The following is a 20,794-nucleotide window of genomic DNA, read 5'->3' on the forward strand; positions in this document are numbered from 1 at the left end:
GTCTGAACCAGACTCCCTATCTAAATGCTTTCAGGTAATTAAGGGAAAGGTGAAAGTTCCCCCCCATCCTCAGTGCGCTCGCCCCTCACCCATCTCTCCCCAGCAGACCTCACCCACCAAGCTGCGCCCTGCTCAGGCCCTCCCAAGGTCCCGCCTCGTGCGGTCCCGCCCGCCTGTCAGGTGACCTCGCAGATATAGGGCGGAGGGCTGTCTGCTCTCGAAATCATACTTGCCTAACTCCCTTCCTGTTTGCAGCTCCTCTGTGCCTGTTGTCCCAACATGAGCGATACACAGGTGGGATTGGGTGCGCCCTCCGCCACCAGGCCCCGCCACGGCTGAGATCCAGGCCATCGCCGACCAGGTAGGTGGGCTGGGTCCTACAGAGCCCGGGGTCGGTCTGGCCCTGTCCGCAACGGGGCGGCGCCCGCCGGAACGCGGAGATCTTGGCTGAAATGTGCGCACTTGGGACGTGGCCCGTGGGGCTAGGCTGGGACAGGGACAGAGGAGCCTCGGCTTCTGGGGACCAAGCCATAGAGCGCTCAGGGGGAAGGGCCTGGCATGCTGGCCCTCGGGCGGTGAAGGGGAAAACCAGAGACCAGGAGAAGGAGCAGGTGGGGTGGAGGTTAACAGTCAGTGAACCTGGGGAAGGTACGCAGTGACCCTAAACTTACACTCCTTGTGTAAGTTTGAAATGAGCTCCAAATAAACATTGAAAAACAAAACAGAAACCAGACAGCGCTTGACCCCTGCGCCTCAGTTTCCTTATCTGTAAAGTGGGCACCACTAAGGTGCTTTCACAGAAGGTTCTGGCCAAGGTGGAATGGTAGGGCCGCAGGAAGGCTTGAGGAGAAGACCACAAGCAAAACAAACCTCTTTCTCCTGTAAGTCTCCTCCCCTGCTTTGTCTTCCCTACCCCGAGGGAATGCTGCGAGCCCCCCGTCGTTTGCCCTGGTGGTTTAGACCAGCTGACCACAGCACAGGCTGTTGAGTCAGTCCCAGGAGACTTCAGCAAACAGGAATTTGCAGGGATTGCAGGGTGAGCGGGCTCCGAGGGAGGTGCCTCCCGCCCCCCCTCCCCCGCACTGCTCACAGAGCCCAGCTATTCCTTGCTGTTCCCGGTTTCCCAAACTTAAGAAGGGCGGGAAGAGCCTGCTCTGTTCCTACCTGACCCACCTCCCTCCCGCCCAGAGCTGCCCCCAAGTGCTGTCTCCTTCCCATTCATACCCCCGGGAGGGTCCCCTCCCTGAAGGTGCAGGGGTGGCCTCAGTGACTCATTTGCTTGTGACAAGGGTGATCCTCCTTGGCTCCCAGCAGCTAGCCCGCCTGCTGCAGCTGCCTTGACTCAAGTCCTCGAACCCTCTAGAACTAGTCTAGGCACTCCAGCCAAAGCCAGCGTGCTCCTATGCCTACTGATTCATCTAGATAGCAGGTTAGATTGTAAATGAAGAAAAAAAAATTTAAAAACCTGCTTTCTCCTACCTCCACAAAGATGCTCAGTTAGTAAGAGGGCAAGATCCTGGGAGACGGGACTGAACCACACAGAGGATGGATTCCTGCTTGAGATTCGGGGCTGGGATCAGCCTCTGCCCAAAGGCACGACATGCTCCGACGTCCCCTGGAAATGCAGGACGGCACCCTTTACCTGCAAAGCACTTTCTCGGTGCCTTCTCTGTTCCAGGAGAATTTAGCAACAGCCAAAGTGCCCAGTAGGGGGCAGTTAAGAGAATTAAAGCTCATCCGTAAAATGAGAGATTAAATCTAAAATTAACCTGTTAAACATTGCAAACTGTTTCAAGATTTTATTGTTAAAAAAGGAACTATTTGCTCTTTGCTTTTCTCTCTTAACTATATTAAGTTAAAAGAGAAAAACAGGGTGTAAACTTGTCTTGGGTTGACCAAAAAGTCTACTTAGTTTTTTTCTGTAAAATAAAAGACCCATTTTTTCATTTTCACCAATACCTTTATTGATTTGCATATTTGGAGTATGTCGGCTATCTCCCGGGTGGTAGAACGTTGATTGTTCTCAGTTACCGTCTCTATCTGATCGCCGTCAACTTCGGCTGGTCTCCCCCACCGTGGAGCACGTCATCCGGTGAGACGTCTCCAGCAGGAAACCTTGCAAACCACCTTCGACACGTTTGATCAGTCTCGGCCCCTTCTCCATCCACAGCTAAGCACTACTAGAGCCATCGTATAGAAAAAAAACCAAACGAACTTTTTCGCCCGCCCAATAGTGTCATAATAGTGAAAAAGTAAAAATTTCTGACACCTAGAAAAGAAAGGGCAAGTGAGATACTGAAATCATTCCTTTGAAACTTTGGTGGAATTAAGGAATTTTTTGCTGTACTTTCTCATTAGTGCGAACAGTTCAACATGTCTCCTCCATTGCAAGGAACAATCGTGTTGTAGAAAAATCTGCAAAGGGCCCTCCCTGGCTGTGTGGATCAGTGGACTAAGTGCCCACCTGGGGACCAAAAGATTGCTGGTTCGATTCCCAGTGTCAGGGCACATGCCTGGGTTGCAGGCCAGGTCCCCAGCAGGGGGGGTGTGCATGAGGCAACCACACATTGATGTTTCTCTCCTCCTCTTCTTCCTTCCTCTGTCTAAAAAATAAATAAATAAAATCTTTTTAAAAAATTATGTCAAAAAAAAGAGAAAATCTGTAAAGGGCAGGGCCTTAGAGGTCAATTTGCAACATTGAACGTCAGGTAGACAGAAGCTCATGTGCCAGGCACTTCCTCTTGCAGGAAGGGAGCCACTGAGTTTTCCCTTCTGGCCCAACCCCCAGGTGAAGTCCCAGCTGGAGGAGAAGGAAAACAAGAAGTACACCCTTTTCAAGGCTGTGGAGTACCAGAGCCAGATGGTCGCGGGGGTCAACTACTTCATCAAGGTGGAGTGTCGGCTACATGGGTGCTCGTGCAGACCCCCTGGGTAGTGGGGGGGCATGTAGGTGCGGGGACAGGGGGTGTTAAAGGGGGGTCCCTGCGGCAGTGCCCAGCTTCAGGGCATCTGTCCCCTCTAAACTGCTGTGCGTGCACCCACGCAGGCCTCCGTGGAGGAGGGGACTGAGCCTTCAGGCAACTGAGGGCTCTGACGGAGCGAACGTGGGGATGCCAAGGGTCCTGGTTGGGGCGATGGGTGTCTGCTATGCCCGAGGGAGGAAGATGGGAATGTCACCCACTTAGGTGCAGATGCCCGAGGGGACTCAGACTCCACGCACCCAGGGGCTTTCCCACACCATCTAGGCGAGTCTGGGGACTTGAGGCCAGAGCCGGCACCTGCCTCCCTCCCTCACTCGACTCTCTTTGCAGGTTCAAGTTGAAGATGATGCCTTTGTACATATTCGAGTGTTTGAAAGTCTCCCCCATGAAAAGAAGCCCTTGGCCTTGCACGACTACCAGACCAACAAGACCAGGCAGGACGAGCTGGCCTATTTCTAGTTCTGGACTTTGGACTGAGCCCATTGTCCACGTGGTCTTCTGTCCTCTTTGATTACGTGTCTGTAGGCATCAGTGACCGATGTCTCTACACTGTGCCACTTCATGGAGGGGCTGCTCTGCACCAAGCTGGTGTCTGTGCTTCTGGCTTTAATAGTGTGATTTTTCTCTCAATCAGTGGTCTTCACTAAATTGCTTTCAAGGAGAGCTTATGTCAGCTCTAAATACATATATTTTAAAGTCTTTGCAAATTTCCTCCTTTGATTTGGATTTTTTTTTCTTACATCTGAAACCATGATCACCATCTAGAAGTGTTCAGATCTGTCTACAACCTTTCACGGCCATGCACTGGCCTGAGCTGGCTGGAGACCCCCTCCACCTGAGGAGGAGAGCCCAGCGGGGTCTCTGCAGGTCACCGGCAGTGGGCGGCAGACGCAGGGTTCCGGGAGTCTGTTCCCACCTCAGCTCTGCACACCGTGGCCTGGACTCGCTGTCCCGTCTCCCGGGCGTGGTTTCCCCCATGAATAAAAGGATTCTCGAGAACCCGACTCTAGACTGCTAGCTCTAGATGTGCTCCCAGTCACACACTTTACGTTTTCGTGGCGATCCACGGGTGCGAGGACCTGGCAGGTACCCAAGTGTTGTGCAAAAGGCACTGGCAGCTGTCCCAAGCACCATCAGCCCTGGGCGGCTGTCGAGCTCATCTGTCAAGCGGAGCTGCAGGTGCCTAAAGCCGGAGCATCTTCTGAGAGCACGTGTGTTAGCAGTGCCTTCCGATTCGGCAGGGGGCAGGGCCCGTCCTGGCGGTTATCCCACCAGTTGGTCTGCCCTGCGTGTTTGTGTAAAACAATTAGAAGGGTACCCCGGACATAAGACTGAGGGCTGGTGAAGTGTCTGTCTGTGTGCTTCGTACTAAAATGATAACGGCTCGCTTTCCTTCCGTGAGCCCACCGGGGTGCTGACCCCCCTTTCTGCACGCTTGTACGTGGCCCTCTTACTAAGCCCTCCTCAGGTCACTGGTCGTGCCGTCTATTTCCCCAGCGCCAGGAAGACAGTGGTCAAGGGGCCGTCGCACCCTGAGAGTCACAGGCCATATGGCTCCAGCTGCCCTGGCCACCTGGGGATGACCTACAAGGGTGGGCAGGGTGGGTAGGGACCTACTGGGCTAGCAGAGCCAGAGCTGTCCCGACCCCCAGTGTGAAGGAACTCGAACCCAGAATTGGCAGTGACCTGGGATCTGTGACCAGAGCCGGGCCTCAGAATCTGGCAGGGATGGGCCGGGAAAGGGAGGCCCCCCAGCCCTGATCACTGGTAGGGTCTTGCAGGGGTCCCCGAGGGCCCGGAGCCCGCTGCCTGGGACATCCAGGGCAGCGCCCAGGACAGAGACCGGTGGGGGCACAGGCGAGAGGGGACTTGGGCACGGAGAGCACGGGCAGGCCGTTCCTTTAAGAGGGGGGACATTTAAGGGGACAGCAGCAACTATGGCTTGGTTCACGCACTGTAGGTACTGCACAGGTAATCCTGTGGAGGAAGAAATCCTCAGGCTTCACCACAGCCGCACGGAAATGTTCATTTGTGGAGGACCGTATGGGAATGGGGCAGCGCATGCGTGCCTCCACAACGCCAGCAGGCGTCTCGCCTGTACAGACACATCTGCACGCTCACGTGCGCAGGGCTGGTCTCCACGGAGCCAGAGGAACCACCACCCGAAGCTCACAGAGACCGAGCCCCTCACAGCCGGGACCCTGGGGCCGTGGGCTTTGTTCCCGGGCAGCATTACACCCCAGGAAACCTCCAGAACCCGAGTTCCTGCCCCCAGAAGGGCCGGGAGAGTGCTGGCCGGGCTCCAAGCCGGCACCTCGGTCAGCCTGTCGGTCCAGTTCTGCAGTCACTGGTTGAAATGCCGACTCAAGTTCCCAGTTAGGACTCAAAAATCACACCCAGGGCCTCCATGGAGGTCAGGAGTCCTTGCCAGTTCCCCCACATATGAACATCCACACCTTCCATCACCAGGGGCCAGGGTCACAGCGTCAGCCCAGAGCGGCTGCACCATGAAGGGCCGGCCCTCTTCCTCCAGGTGACCTGCAGGCCGATGTCCCAGCCAGGGCAGGTGACCCGAGGCCTCAGGAAGGGCGTCTCCTGCAAAATGGGCTTCCTGTCTTGCAAGGACGGCACCTTGCCCCTTGTAGGGTGTGGGGCTGGGGGGAGGGGAGGCTGCAGGCTGGGATTCCACTAGCCACAACCCCCCCAAAGTGGAGCTCAGAGGTGGGTGGGCAGCCTCGCAGTGAGTGCGGGGCTCTGCAGGGGCTCAGACAGTGGGAAAGCTTTTATTTTTTTTTATCTTTAAAAGATTTTATTTATTTTTTAGAGCAGAAGGAAGGGAAAGAAACATCTATGTGAAAACATTGACTGGTTTCCTCTCACACACGCCCCGACTGGGGACCGAACCCACAACCCAGGCAAGTACCCTGACTGGGAGTCGAACCCCTGACCCTTTCCTTTGTGGGACGACACCCAAGCAAGCCACACCAGTCGGGGCCAGTGAGAAAGCTTTGTAAACACCTGTTTACTCTGTCAGCATTTCAAAAGAAAATTCTAGGAGAAGCCTCCCATCGATATAGTTTTAGAATGTTCTCTAAGCCAGACCTGAAGTCACTCACTGGTCTGTCTTGCAAACAGAATGCACCCCGTCGTGTGGTGAGCCCAGACCGCTAATGAAAGGCGGGAATGCGGTTTGTAAGACGTTGTTTAATCAGTTAAACAGAAGACATTTGCACCGAGAATAAACTGCAGACGTCCACAAGAAGACACATGCACTACGAGAACAGTGAGCCCCCCGCCCCCCAGCACGGCAGCTCGTCCCGTGGGGCTCCCGCAGGGACCCCCTGCACTCCTGTACGTCACCGCAGACTGTGGGAGGTGGCGTGCGGGAGAAACCGGTGAGCTGTGCTGTGGGTGGGCAGAATCCAGTTTGGGGACGACGTGGCTCCCACCCAGACACAGAAAGCCAGGCCACACTCACAACGCCCTGGCTGCACAGAACCCGCCCTGCCCACTCACAAACTCCTCTCCCCTCCCTCCTTCCAGCCCACGCAGGTACCGGGAGGCTCCCAGGGGGAGACGCGTGTGGAGGGGGGCCCCAGGGACCCGGGATTGGGGGGGAGAAGGGAGACAGGGATGCCTGGCCGTTCCCGGCTCTGAGTACAGTGCAGTCACACGGTGTCTCTGATTCGCACAATGAGGACCCCACGCCCCAGGCAGCAGGCGGGCCCACCCAAGGGCAGGCAAGTCTGAGCAGCCGGGCGTGCGCCGGAGGCCGGCGGCCAGTCGGCAGAGGGGCCTGCAGCTCCCACGTGTCTGTCACACGGATGTCGGCAGCAGGGAGGCGACCCCATTCTATCAGGACTCCGGCGTCACGGTGCAGGCCGTGTGCTCTGGCCTGCGACCTCAGGGCTCAGACACCACCCCCCCACCTCGGGGCAGATGTTCAAGCCCGGCTCAGTCGCTGCAAAATTAAACGTTGTGAAGGTTGGTTCTGGCAAGGGTGAGAGCCGGACAATCAAGAAAGCACGGTTTCCACCGTCGCTGACCAGTCTTACACAGGTGAGGCCGACTGACATGGTCACCGCAGCAGGACGTGGGGACCACCGCAGCCTGGTTCACAAACAAGGGAGCCCACTTGGTGCTGCCTCCTGCTGGCCCGCAGGAGGACTGAAACGCTGGGCAGTGCTGAAGCCTGCGCCCTGACCACCACCTCCCGCGCCAGCCCCCACCGGTCGTCTGCGGGCCACTAGGCCACCTCACAAAGCACAAACAGGAAAGGTCAATTCTGACTTGGACCCGACCTGCGTGCAAAACCTGCCAGGGGCCGTGGCTGACTCCTGGGTGGGACACTGCGCACGGAGGAGGCTCTGGGGCCTCTGCAGCCTCCGCTGTCCCGGAGACCCACGGGACGGGCAGGTGTGGAGACAGGCCGGGAGAGCACAGGATCAGCGTGGGGACACGGAGCTCGGCCTCCCACAGGAGCTCGAGGCGTCTCCCTGGGAGCCCCACACTCCCAGGACACCCTCGGGGTCCCCAGCTGGCCCCCTCCCATCACGGAGAGCCCGGCTCAGACTCCTCCTGTGGAAGCTTTGCCGCCACAGGGCACGGACAAGCCCAGGAGGAGCCCGAGTCCCTGGTCCCGCTGAAGCTGTGTGGGTGGAAAAAGTCCCATCCGTCTGTGTGTAATAAACACAGGGAAGTACGAGAAGGACACCTCACGGGGGCCACGCCTCTGCAATGAAACCACAGAGCCAAGAACCGCGTCGTGTCGGCAGAGCACGCTTCCCTTCCAGTGCGCTCCGTGTGCGCACACGGACCAGGCCCAGCACCAGCACCGTGTCTCCCGGGGGCGTTTTCACCATCTCTCGGGAGACAGACACACTTGGGCTCTTTCCCCAGCCCCACACTGGCTCCTGCTATTAATGTGAAGAGAGCGCGCTTCCTCCTGGAGCCCAGCCGCCGCGCCTTCCCTTCCCCGTCTTCGTCTTCCTCCCCAGCAGCCGGGTGACTCCTGGGCTCTCAGAACCCCCACACACCCCCAGGCTCACGACCACGGCAGCAACGGGCTGCGGCAGCTCATCCAGGCTTCCCCTGTGAACCGGCCCCCGGGACCCCTTCTCGCTGACGTTCCACTGAACCCAAGCAGCCCCCACCCGGGCTCTCCCCTGTTGCTGCTTCTGTCCTAGGCCCTTCCTTGTTTCACGGTCCCAGCTTTAACAAACATCCTCTCAGAGTCAAAACTAAAACAAAACAAGGACCAGAAACCTCTTCCCGTCGGCCGGCTCCCCAGCTCTACTTGGCAGTGGTGGTAACTTCTGTCACAGGCGCTGCACCGGCCCAGGGCCCTGGGAGACTCTGGCTGGTCCCTACTGCCCCCTGCTGGGCTGCGGCCACTCCTTCCTCCTCCTGGCCCAGTGGGCCTGCAGGGACCAATGGGCTGGGCTCTGCCCCAGGGCTCAGCAGGCCTGAGTGGCACAGACAATCTGACCTGTGCACAGGCCCCCCCACAGGAGCACCACGGCTCCGAGTGTGGACGTCCGGAAGTGAGTGGTGGGCCACGGGGCCGGGAGGTCCCCCGGGGAGTGGCAGCTCTTCCTTTCAGGGCGTTTTCTACAAAGTGCAGAATGCACTGCTCAGACGTGCGGGCTCCCGCTGTGGGCTCCCGGGAGGGGCAACCCTCTGCCTCCCCAGAGTGGGGGCAGGGTGCTGAGATCAAGGCAGGCTGGGACTTCAGGAGGGACACCCCTGCCTATAGCCATGCCTAGGGTACCCCAAAGTTCGGGGCACATGGAGCCGAGGAGGTTACGCCGGCAGCGGATAACTGCAGTACTGTCAGGGCCTCGGGGTGAAATGGGCCCCCAGAGGAGCAGGAGCCCACCTCTGCACCCGTACCTGTCTATACACTCACTCACTCCGTGGCACAAGGCATGTCACTAGCAGCAGGTGGCAGACACGCAGTTCCCAAGCTGTTGTGCCACAAAGTAGGGGTGTCCTACCACAAGGAGCCCACCACGGCACCTTCCCAGACACCCTGGCCCCGGGCCAGCCCTCCGCCCACAGGTATCTATACAGGTGTCTCTGCACCTTGCTCGGCAGGTCCCTAGAGACACTTGTGCGTTACAGAGTGGTCCCTCGGATACTCATGAGATTTGTACACTGGCTTGAATGTTGGGGGTCCTGGAAGTGTCCCTGCCAACGTGACCGCGCAGGCCTGTGTGTCTCTGGGCCAGCTGGCGTTAACCTGTCCCGATGTGGAGACAGAAGCGGAATACCTGGAATGCCCCACGACCTCCTAAGCAGCAAAGAAACACAAGTCTGGAAGCAGGAGCAAGGAGGAAAAGGCCAGAATGACAATAAAGGTGTTTGGCAGAGTCTGTCGGGACACAAATGGTTAACGCTGAACTCTCGCTCTCAGAGACACACAGACAGAGCCCCCACCCCCTGGGGACCCGCCCCCACCACCCGGACCCAAACTGGACAGGGGACCATTCACTGGTGGGAGCTGATGGGACTCCCTGGGGGGCCACTGCCCCTCCCACCTAGGGACCACCCCCCGGCTGGGGAGGACGCCCCCCACCCCCCCTGAGGGCGGCCACAGAGCTGGTTTTCCAGAGAGGCCCGGGAGCCTCGGTGGGGAAGGGCAGCTGGTTTTCCAAATCACGAACTTCTGTGATCACTTTGTTATTTTTTAAAAAGCACGACTGGCACGATTTCACGATGAACACCAGCGGATGCTGGACACGCACGAAAGAAAAGACACGTCAAGTCTCGGTCACGGCTCTAAGGCAGACGTCACATCTCTCACGGGACAAAGTGGGACACGCCGACACGCTGCACGCCGGGAGGCGGGCGCACGCACGCGGTCCTCACAGCACCGTGGCCTGGGACGACGATCTCCGGGTTCTCGATGTCCCTTTTGCTCTGGACCATCCTCAGCTCCAGCTGGGCCGGGCTGGGCTTCTGTCTGTCCCCGGCCTGGGCTGCAGAGCACACAGAGCGTGAGCGTCGGGGGCAGAGCAGGCCCACAGACCCCACTCCTCAAGGCCAGGGTCAGGGGGACAGAGGGAGCCAGAGGGACCCCGGTCACAGCAGAATCGGTCACACGTCACCACAGTGGAGCGGGTGCCGCCTCCCTCCCCACCCTCGGCCCCAGGCCCCAGACGCGGGAGGCTCTCAGGAGCGCGAAGGGTGCCCGTGGGCCCTGCCCGCGGTACCTTGCGCACACTTGATGGTCCGCTGCAGCACGTGGTGCATGGCCGACACCGTCTTCTCACAGGCCACCTGCAGGGAGGGGAACCGCTGTGCCCCCCATCTCGCTCAGGCCCGCCGGCCCCCCATGCCGCCCACAGCCGCCTCTGAGAGTGCCGTCTGCGCCGAGTCAGGAGGGTGCAGGCTCGGGCGGTCATCCTCCAGCTGGCCACGCCTCCCCCCAGCAGAACAGAGCTGAGCGGACGCCTGCTTAACACAATCAACTGCCCCTCCGGACCGCAGACAGCTCTGGGGAGGGGCTGTGACTCAGGACCAACGATACTGTCTGGCCCGTAGCGGGCGCTCAGGAAGTGTTTCTGGGATGAACGAAGTACAAAAAAACCAACATGGAGAGACCTCCTGCTCCAAGGTCGGCCAAAGCCATTGCTCTGAGTCTCCCAGTCAGACCTGGAGCTCAGCAGGGGCTAGGGAGTCCGACAGAACTCCGTCCTGGAACCTGGGGCCCAGCGGCGAGGCCTTCTCTGGGCACCACGGTGCCCCTGCCTGGACCACATGGAGCTCCTGTTGTTGCCAATGAAGCGGGCAGGCCTGCGTTCACAGCAGGCTGGCCCTCGAGGCAGGCAAGAGAGGGCTGACAGTGGCCAGAGAACAGCACAGTGTTGCTTCCACTGGTAGGCGGCAGAGGAGGCACCCCCGGGCAGGCTTTGCACTACACAAACTCGGAGCCCAACACTCAGATGTGCTGGGGAGGCACGGACCCCCCGCCCTGGGTGCCCTGCAATGACGGCTTCAGGGGAATCCATTCCCAGGTCCCGACCGCCGAATTCTCCCTTCCTTGAGGGGACCCAACCAGACAGAGGCCTGGCTCCTCTCTCCCACCAGCCCCTGTACCCCCAACTGCCCTTCCCGCATCAGGCAGTGCAGGCCTTGCCCGCCCGGCACCTCTACGAGGCTCTTGGAGGACAGAGAGGCTGTCAGCCGACGGGGCATCAGACAGGACTTCTTAAGACACTGCAAAACTGCACGCGGCACTGAGGACGTGGAAGAATGCGCCCCGAGTCCTGAGCTGCGCTGTGGGCCGCCCAGGAGGGACCACGCCCGATTTACTCCTCAGCCCAGGGACTGCGTTCAGGGCGCGCTCACAGGGACCGCTCTGCTGGGAGAGGCTCCCATCACTGGTGCTGCGGCACCTCGGTCCTGAGCAAGGGCCCCGGGTTTCAGCGCCGGACGGTGAGGAGGGGTGGGGCTGCGACTCCACCCAGACGTGGCACATGACACAGGACCCCTGCCCGCCCAGGGCCGCCCACCTCTAAGCTCACGGTCACCCCTGTCTCCCTCCAGCCCTTTGGATGTGGTGACCACTCCCCACAGTGATGAACAGATCAACTGGTGGGGGGTCAGGGGGTGGTGTACCCCGCTGACCTTGAGGTTGTTGGGGTGCTTGTGTGTCCATGCCAGGAGCATGGCAGCAAAGAGGTCCCCGGTGCCCACGAAGACGGCGTCTACCTTCCGAATGTCCATGCGGATGCGCTCGGTCACCACGGAGCCGTCGGGGTGCCCTGGAGATAGCACGGCACACTGGGACCCCGGACCCTCGCCAGCAGAGCGCCCGCCCAGGTCCGGGCCCCCGTCTGTCCTCCTCCCCCCCTCGTCCCCCTGCACTGTGCGAGGTGGGTGATGTCACCCTGCGGCGGCTCGCCCGGACAGAACCCAGGGCTCAGGGCCTGCCGGCCGCTCCCAACGCCCCACAGTGGCTTCACTGTCCCAGGGGAGGAAGTGGACAATGGCGAGTGTCCCGAGCGGCTGCAGTCAGGATGGCCTGGGGGGACCCTGCATGGCCGACAAGGGGCCGGCTCACGTGGTCTTCAGAGGGAGCCTGAAGGACCACGGTGCCTAGAGCTGGAGGGACCCTGTGAGCTCACTGGGGTGAGGTGTGTATGTGAGTGTGTCAGGGCGTGTGTGCATGTGTGTTCTTGCACACAGATGAGAGGGAGCGGTGAGAAGGTGCCCGCGGGGCTGCTCCCACGGCAGGAGTGGGACCCCGGCCTCCTGAGTCACGCTGACGCCGGGCCATGGAGCGCCCACCCAGGCGGCACTCCCGCGGGGAAACAGGAACACGGGGAGCAGGAGCACGAAGCACCTCCCAGCCCCACCCACCCCACCCCCAAGAGGTCGGCACCAGTCCAGGCCCCGTGGGGGGTCAGGCATGTGGACCCCTGGTTTCCTGGCAGGGCTGCTCCTCACGACCCCCCACATGGAAGTCGGGATGTGATTCTTGTGCCGCTGGTGCCGTCCCTGGCACTGAGGGCTGCTCGGCGGGTGACCAGGGGGGAGGTATCGGCACCCCAAGCTCCACTGTGCCCCGGCTGACGGAAACCCTCCCCTATCTGCTTCCGGTCTCCCCCTTTCTCAGGACGAGGCAGGGTGGGGAGTGACGGGAACTAAGGGAAATGACTGCCTTCTGAGTAAGGGGTGCTCATCTCCCCACTGGTCCCCACGCCTTCTCAGAGGCGGGCAGGGCAGACAGCGGAAGGGCAGGGTGGGAGGGAGGGTGTGGTGGGGCGGGCGTGGGACTCACGGGTCCTCTGGCTCCCCAGGACGATCAGGTAGTCGCTGCCCCGCGGGGAGGGCAGGTCGGAGCTGGTGATGACCACTGTGTCGGGGCCCATGGAGTGCAGCACGTCCATCACCTGCCGGGCACAGGGAGTGCGTCGGCCACTCCTGAGTCACCTGCCACAGCACAGGCCATTGCTCCTGCACCCCACCCCGTGAGCCGGAACGGCCAGGTGCGGCCAGCACTCACAGCCCCTCATGCACTCTCACGGGGTCCGGCCTAACGGGAGGGAGGCAGCAGGGGCTGAGAACCTGGGAGCCTCCCCTGACCGGCCCTTGCCTGTTCAGTGACAGCTTTGCCGAATGCGTTTTGCCAGGTGAAAGCCACTGTCCCCATCCCCTCTGGCTTGAAGTCTGAGGGCACACACCCGCCAGCCCCCATCTGCACCCCACGGGTGCCCATCTCCTGGACAGAGGTGCCAACCAGGCTGGGCCCACTGTGCTTCCTCATCCGGGCCCCACACAGAGCAAACACCAAGCAACAACAACTCCCAGCACCCATCCACTCTGGGAAGCCACTCATGCGCTCATTTATTCATTCAACAAACACCTGCTGCCATGTGCCCAGGAACTTCCTGGGGCTGGAGGCTTCTTGCCCTCCAGGGCACAGTGCCTTGTGACAGAATACCCACTGAGGTCAACTCAGGTCGGGACAGTGCCAGCTGAACCAGAGCAGGGGCCAGGCCTGGACACAGCTGGGGCCGGTGCGGGAGGGCCAGTTGCAGGCAGCGGGCATATTGCCAGCCTCCCACGGGGCTAGCACCAGCGGGCCAAGCCACACAGGCCTCCTGCCGTCGTAGGGAAGGCTCCTACGCTGGCCCTGGTCGTGCACACACATTCGGAATTTCCGGTGCGGGGGCACTAACGTGGACTCCCAGTCACGGCCCCTCGGCCCAGGCGCCTGCTCACCCAAGTCCCGGCGAGGAAGCCGAGTCCCTCCCCTGTGAGCCCAAGGCTTTGGGCTGCGAGTCACAGAGCAGCGAGGGACCGCCCTGTAGTAAGGGCTGCAGGAGGACCCGTCTGTCTTGTGGGCTGCCCCGAGCAGTGCCTGTGAGGCTGCAAGTGGGCACCCTCTGCCTCAAGCTGCGTGTGAGCTCTGGGGGGGGTGCCTCCCACATGCATGTGTGCACACACACACACGCATGCATACATGGGCAGGCCAGCTGCCCAGCACCCACCCTGGGCCCGGACCTGTGGGGGTGCGTGACCTGTCTCCTCTCATTCTCATACCAAGGGGTGCCTGTACCCACAGACTGCTTCTTTCCTGCCCCAGAGTCATCTGGCTCGGACGCCCTCCAAGTGGGAGGGCTCCCCACGCTGCAGCTCTGCCACGGCCACTCCTCATTAGCCCAAACCGGGCTGCTGTGACCAGCAGAGCTGGCCTCGGGTTAACCAGACCCCACGAGCACGAAGCTGCAAGTGAGGGAGCGGCCGAGCGACCAAAGAGAAATCTGCAGTGCATCCCCCAACCCTGTGGATAGCCAACTGGAAGCTGGGATGCTGGCCACTGAAGGGTGCCCGTCTCCCACCTCCACGGGCACGTGGCTGTCCCCTCCCCACTGTGATCAGTCCCTCTGTCCCACACCAGCACCTGGAAGGTCTCCTTACCGCTAAGGCTTCGTCCTGGCTGTGGATCTTCCTGCCGCTCAGTAACCTGAAGGACAGGCGGGCACGGGTGAGGCATCCCTCGCCAGCTGGGTCCTGCCTGTCACACTCCCAGAGCTACACCGGGACTGGTGCCCACCCCAACTGCCCCAGGGAGCTGACTCAGAGCCTGCTGGCCATCACAGGCCATCACGGACCAAGTGGCCACCACAGGGTGTCTGGGGACTGGTTAAGAGTAAACTTTAGTTTTAAATGGGGACCCCCACATCACAGGGCAGGCTGAAGTTCCAGACTGCGGTCCATGTGCACACGCAACAACACGAACAACAGGGACACCGCCCCCTTCGTGACCATGTCACGGCACACGGGGCCAGCAAGGGTGACTGGGGGTGTGGGAGAGCTCTGGCGTGACCACCTGTACCAGCTGGCATGGACTCTCTACCGTGTGGCCCGTGGCAGCCATGTGCCAGAGCGCCACTCCCCCTCGGTGTCCCCAAGTGTCCCACTGTTCAAGAACACAGCTGGAGCCGGTGTGACAGGCACAGGGAGTCAGGGTGAAGTAACTGCACGCGACCGTTGACGGCCGGAAGCCAGGTCGGCCGGGCGGCTCGAGACCCTGGGGTGGGACCTTCCGAGGAGCTGAACGCGAGCCCCAGAGGTGGTCTGGGGACTCTTCCTGCACTGTCTGCGTCGCTCTCCCGCGGGGAGGTCTGAAAGCTTTAGCTGTTTCTAGCCACTTACTCAGCTTCAAACTGGTTAGGGGGTTATGATGTCTGCAACGGGCACGACCTTCTCTTTGTACACCAGTAGGAGGTCCTCCGGAACGTACTGCGGAGAAAGGACGCAGGGATACAGGCTGACACTGATGGAGGAGGAGGAGGAGACGAAACCCAGCATTCGGGCCCAGGCCTGCGGCCCCCACGGGAGACCGGGCACCAGACCGCGGAGACGGGCAGTGCGTGGTGACCCGAGGGCTCCGAGGGATCCCGGGGGAGGCTCGGGTGCGCCCCTTCCTCCGCCAACACCCTCGGGTGCCCCGAGGGGCTCGGGGTGGCCACTCCAGGGCGTCCTGCCCACTCTGCCCACTGAGGGACGGCAGGCTGTGGCCCACTGCCTATCCCGGTGCCTGCCTGTGCGTGGCTCACAGGCTGAGAGCCATTCTAACACTTTTTAAACGTTGGGGGGACAAGTCAGAAGAAGAGTGATGCTTGGTGACACACGGAAATGGCAGGAAATTCAAATCTGCGTCTGTCTGGGAAGTTTTGTTAGGAAACGACCCCCGTCCCTATGGTTTGTGAAGTGGCTGCTTTGGCTGCAGCAGGGAATGCGTGGCCCCGAGACACCGACTCTCTGGCTCTCTGGGGAAAGCTCCTCCGCCAGCCCCGCCCGCCCCCCCGACCAGGCCCCGCCTCCCCCAGAGCAGCACCCCCACCCAGGAAGGGCGAGGAGCCCCGCCCTCGGACTGGCAGCAACAGCTGTGCTTGCCACACCTGTTACCTGCTTGCAAGAAACGACTAACCATAGAGCCTTCGCCATCCCACTTGTCCCCCATCACCGGGTCACACACTGCGGGAACACAAAGGGCATCTCGTCAGGTCTAACAATTAACATGGTGTGGGACAGAGTAACAGGAGAATAGCAAATTTAATTTCATGCATACAGAGCCCCATACAGATATGCGATCCAAAGGCTGCCTGGCAGCTCAGGTCTGGAACCGTCCGGAGCTGAGGGTCCGGAGGAAGGCCAATCAAGGGGAGGTGGGAGGAGCGGGTGTTTGATACTCAGATACCTGCGCTGCAGGTGAGTCTCAGGTTGAAAATATGGATACACACATACATATACATATACCATTATATGTATTTTTATATACACATATTGCTGTCTGTCTGAACCAGACTCCCTATCTAAATGCTTTCAGGTAATTAAGGGAAAGGTGAAAGTTCCCCCCATCCTCAGTGCGCTCGCCCCTCACCCATCTCTCCCCAGCAGACCTCACCCACCAAGCTGCGCCCTGCTCAGGCCCTCCCAAGGTCCCGCCCTCGTGCGGTCCCGCCCGCCTGTCAGGTGACCTCGCAGATATAGGGCGGAGGGCTGTCTGCTCTCGAAATCATACTTGCCTAACTCCCTTCCTGTTTGCAGCTCCTCTGTGCCTGTTGTCCCAACATGAGCGATACACAGGTGGGATTGGGTGCGCCCTCCGCCACCAGGCCCGCCACGGCTGAGATCCAGGCCATCGCCGACCAGGTAGGTGGGCTGGGTCCTACAGAGCCCGGGGTCGGTCTGGCCCTGTCCGCAACGGGGGCGGCGCCCGCCGGAACGCGGAGATCTTGGCTGAAATGCGCGCACTTGGGACGTGGCCCGTGGGGCTAGGCTGGGACAGGGACAGAGGAGCCTCGGCTTCTGGGGACCAAGCCATAGAGCGCTCAGGGGGAAGGGCCTGGCATGCTGGCCCTCGGGCGGTGAAGGGGAAAACCAGAGACCAGGAGAAGGAGCAGGTGGGGTGGAGGTTAACAGTCAGTGAACCTGGGGAAGGTACGCAGTGACCCTAAACTTACACTCCTTGTGTAAGTTTGAAATGAGCTCCAAATAAACATTGAAAAACAAAACAGAAACCAGACAGCGCTTGACCCCTGCGCCTCAGTTTCCTTATCTGTAAAGTGGGCACCACTAAGGTGCTTTCACAGAAGGTTCTGGCCAAGGTGGAATGGTAGGGCCGCAGGAAGGCTTGAGGAGAAGACCACAAGCAAAACAAACCTCTTTCTCCTGTAAGTCTCCTCCCCTGCTTTCTCTTCCCTACCCCGAGGGAATGCTGCGAGCCCCCTGTCTTTGCCCTGGTGGTGTAGACCAGCTGACCACAGCACAGGCTGTTGAGTCAGTCCCAGGAGACTTCAGCAAACAGGAATTTGCAGGGATTGCAGGGTGAGCGGGCTCCGAGGGAGGTGCCTCCCGCCCCCCCTCCCCGCACTGCTCACAGAGCCCAGCTATTCCTTGCTGTTCCCGGTTTCCCAAACTTAAGAAGGGCGGGAAGAGCCTGCTCTGTTCCTACCTGACCCACCTCCCTCCCGCCCAGAGCTGCCCCAAGTGCTGTCTCCTTCCCATTCATACCCCCGGGAGGGTCCCCTCCCTGAAGGTGCAGGGGTGGCCTCAGTGACTCATTTGCTTGTGACAAGGGTGATCCTCCTTGGCTCCCAGCAGCTAGCCCGCCTGCTGCAGCTGCCTTGACTCAAGTCCTCGAACCCTCTAGAACTAGTCTAGGCACTCCAGCCAAAGCCAGCGTGCTCCTATGCCTACTGATTCATCTAGATAGCAGGTTAGATTTTAAATGAAGAAAAAAAAATTTAAAAACCTGCTTTCTCCTACCTCCACAAAGATGCTCAGTTAGTAAGAGGGCAAGATCCTGGGAGACGGGACTGAACCACACAGAGGATGGATTCCTGCTTGAGATTCGGGGCTGGGATCAGCCTCTGCCCAAAGGCACGACATGCTCCGACGTCCCCTGGAAATGCAGGACGGCACCCTTTACCTGCAAAGCACTTTCTCGGTGCCTTCTCTGTTCCAGGAGAATTTAGCAACAGCCAAAGTGCCCAGTAGGGGGCAGTTAAGAGAATTAAAGCTCATCCGTAAAATGAGAGATTAAATCTAAAATTAACCTGTTAAACATTGCAAGCTGTTTCAAGTTTTTATTGTTAAAAAAGGAACTATTTGCTCTTTGCTTTTCTCTCTTAACTATATTAAGTTAAAAGAGAAAAACAGGGTGTAAACTTGTCTTGGGTTGACCAAAAAGTCTACTTAGTTTTTTTCTGTAAAATAAAAGACCCATTTTTCATTTTCACCAATACCTTTATTGATTTGCATATTTGGAGTATGTCGGCTATCTCCCGGGTGGTAGAACGTTGATTGTTCTCAGTTACCGTCTCTATCTGATCGCCGTCAACTTCGGCTGGTCTCCCCCACCGTGGAGCACGCCATCCGGTGAGACGTCTCCAGCAGGAAACCTTGCAAACCACCTTCGACACGTTTGATCAGTCTCGGCCCCTTCTCCATCCACAGCTAAGCACTACTAGAGCCATCGTATAGAAAAAAAACCAAACGAACTTTTTCGCCCGCCCAATAGTGTCATAATAGTGAAAAAGTAAAAATTTCTGACACCTAGAAAAGAAAGGGCAAGTGAGATACTGAAATCATTCCTTTGAAACTTTGGTGGAATTAAGGAATTTTTTGCTGTACTTTCTCATTAGTGCGAACAGTTGAACATGTCTCCTCCATTGCAAGGAACAATCGTGTTGTAGAAAAATCTGCAAAGGGCCCTGGCTGTGTGGATCAGTGGACTAAGTGCCCGCCTGGGAACCAAAAGATTGCTGGTTCGATTCCCAGTGTCAGGGCACATGCCTGGGTTGCAGGCCAGGTCCCCAGCAGGGGGTGTGCATGAGGCAACCACACATTAATGTTTCTCTCCTTCTCTCTCTTCCTTCCTCTGTCTGAAAAGAAATAAATAAAATCTTTTAAAAAATTATTTCAAAAAAGATAAAATCTGTAAAGGGCAGGCCTTAGAGGTCAATTTGCAACATTGAACGTCAGGTAGACAGAAGCTCATGCGCCAGGCACTTCCTCTTGCAGGAAGGGAGCCACTGAGTTTTCCCTTCTGGCCCGTCCCCCAGGTGAAGTCCCAGCTGGAGGAGAAGGAAAACAAGAAGTACACCCTTTTCAAGGCTGTGGAGTACCAGAGCCAGATGGTCGCGGGGGTCAACTACTTCATCAAGGTGGAGTGTCGGCTACATGGGTGCTCGTGCAGACCCCCTGGGTAGTGGGGGGGCATGTAGGTGCGGGGACAGGGGTGTTAAAGGGGGTCCTGTGGCAGTGCCCAGCTTCAGGGCATCTGTCCCCTCTAAAGTGCTGTGCGTGCACCCACGCAGGCCTCCGTGGAGGAGGGGACTGAGCCTTCAGGCAACTGAGGGCTCTGACGGAGCGAACGTGGGGTGCCAAGGGTGCTGGTTGGGGCGATGGGTGTCTGCTATGCCCGAGGGAGGAAGATGGGAATGTCACCCACTTAGGTGCAGATGCCCGAGGGGACTCGGCCTCCACGCACCCAGGGGCTTTCTCACACCATCTAGGCGAGTCTGGGGACTTGAGGCCAGAGGCGGCACCTGCCTCCCTCCCTCACTCGACTCTCTTTGCAGGTTCAAGTTGAAGATGATGCCTTTGTACATATTCGAGTGTTTGAAAGTCTCCCCCATGAAAAAGAAGCCCTTGGCCTTGCACGACTACCAGACCAACAAGACCAGGCAGGACGAGCTGGCCTATTTCTAGTTCTGGACTTTGGACTGAGCCCATTGTCCACGTGGTCTTCTGTCCTCTTTGATTACGTGTCTGTAGGCATCAGTGACCGATGTCTCTACACTGTGCCACTTCATGGAGGGGCTGCTCTGCACCAAGCTGGTGTCTGTGCTTCTGGCTTTAATAGTGTGATTTTTCTCTCAATCAGTGGTCTTCACTAAATTGCTTTCAAGGAGAGCTTATGTCAGCTCTAAATACATATATTTTAAAGTCTTTGCAAATTTCCTCCTTTGATTTGGATTTTTTTTCTTACATCTGAAACCATGATCACCATCTAGAAGTGTTCAGATCTGTCTACAACCTTTCACGGCCATGCACTGGCCTGAGCTGGCTGGAGACCCCCTCCACCTGAGGAGGAGAGCCCAGCGGGGTCTCTGCAGGTCACAGCCAGTGGGCGGCAGACGCAGGGTTCCGGGAGTCTGTTCCCACCTCAGCTCTGCACACCGTGGCCTGGACTCGCTGTCCCGTCTCCCGGGCGTGGTTTCCCCCATGAATAAAAGGATTCTCGAGAACCCGACTCTAGACTGCTAGCTCTAGATGTGCTCCCAGTCACACACTTTACGTTTTCGTGGCGATCCACGGGTGCGAGGACCTGGCAGGTACCCAAGTGTTGTGCAAAAGGCACTGGCAGCTGTCCCAAGCACCATCAGCCCTGGGCGGCTGTCGAGCTCATCTGTCAAGCGGAGCTGCAGGTGCCTAAAGCCGGAGCATCTTCTGAGAGCACGTGTGTTAGCAGTGCCTTCCGATTCGGCAGGGGGCAGGGCCCGTCCTGGCGGTTATCCCACCAGTTGGTCTGCCCTGCGTGTTTGTGTAAAACAATTAGAAGGGTACCCTCGGACATAAGACTGAGGGCTGGTGAAGTGTCTGTCTGTGTGCTTCATACTAAGATGATAACGGCTCGCTTTCCTTCCGTGAGCCCTCCAGGGGTGCTGACCCCCCTTTCTGCACGCTTGTACGTGGCCCTCTTACTAAGCCCTCCTCAGGTCACTGGTCGTGCCGTCTATTTCCCCAGCGCCAGGAAGACAGTGGTCAAGGGGCCGTCGCACCCGAGA

At 59.0% G+C, this 20,794-nt stretch overlaps 1 protein-coding gene and 2 pseudogenes across 1 annotated transcript; 2 read left to right on the plus strand and 1 right to left on the minus strand.

The window, feature by feature from the left end:
- Positions 1 to 24: 24 nt before the first annotated feature.
- On the plus strand, positions 25 to 3,980 carry LOC123827938 (cystatin-B-like). Its single transcript, XM_045852379.1, has 4 exons — positions 25 to 34; positions 324 to 361; positions 2,789 to 2,890; positions 3,312 to 3,980. The coding sequence occupies exons 1-4, from the start codon at positions 25 to 27 to the stop codon at positions 3,438 to 3,440; spliced, it is 279 nt and encodes a 92-aa protein (XP_045708335.1). The 3' UTR covers positions 3,441 to 3,980.
- Positions 3,981 to 9,782: 5,802 nt separating this feature from the next.
- On the minus strand, positions 9,783 to 16,384 carry LOC123827940 (annotated as a pseudogene).
- A 114-nt stretch (positions 16,385 to 16,498) lies between these two features.
- Positions 16,499 to 20,254, plus strand: LOC123827973 (annotated as a pseudogene).
- Positions 20,255 to 20,794: the final 540 nt, after the last annotated feature.

Source organism: Phyllostomus hastatus, unplaced genomic scaffold (genome assembly GCF_019186645.2).
Source record: "Phyllostomus hastatus isolate PE091 unplaced genomic scaffold, TTU_PhHast_1.1 phas_contig_948, whole genome shotgun sequence".
NCBI classification, from domain to species: domain Eukaryota; kingdom Metazoa; phylum Chordata; class Mammalia; order Chiroptera; family Phyllostomidae; genus Phyllostomus; species Phyllostomus hastatus.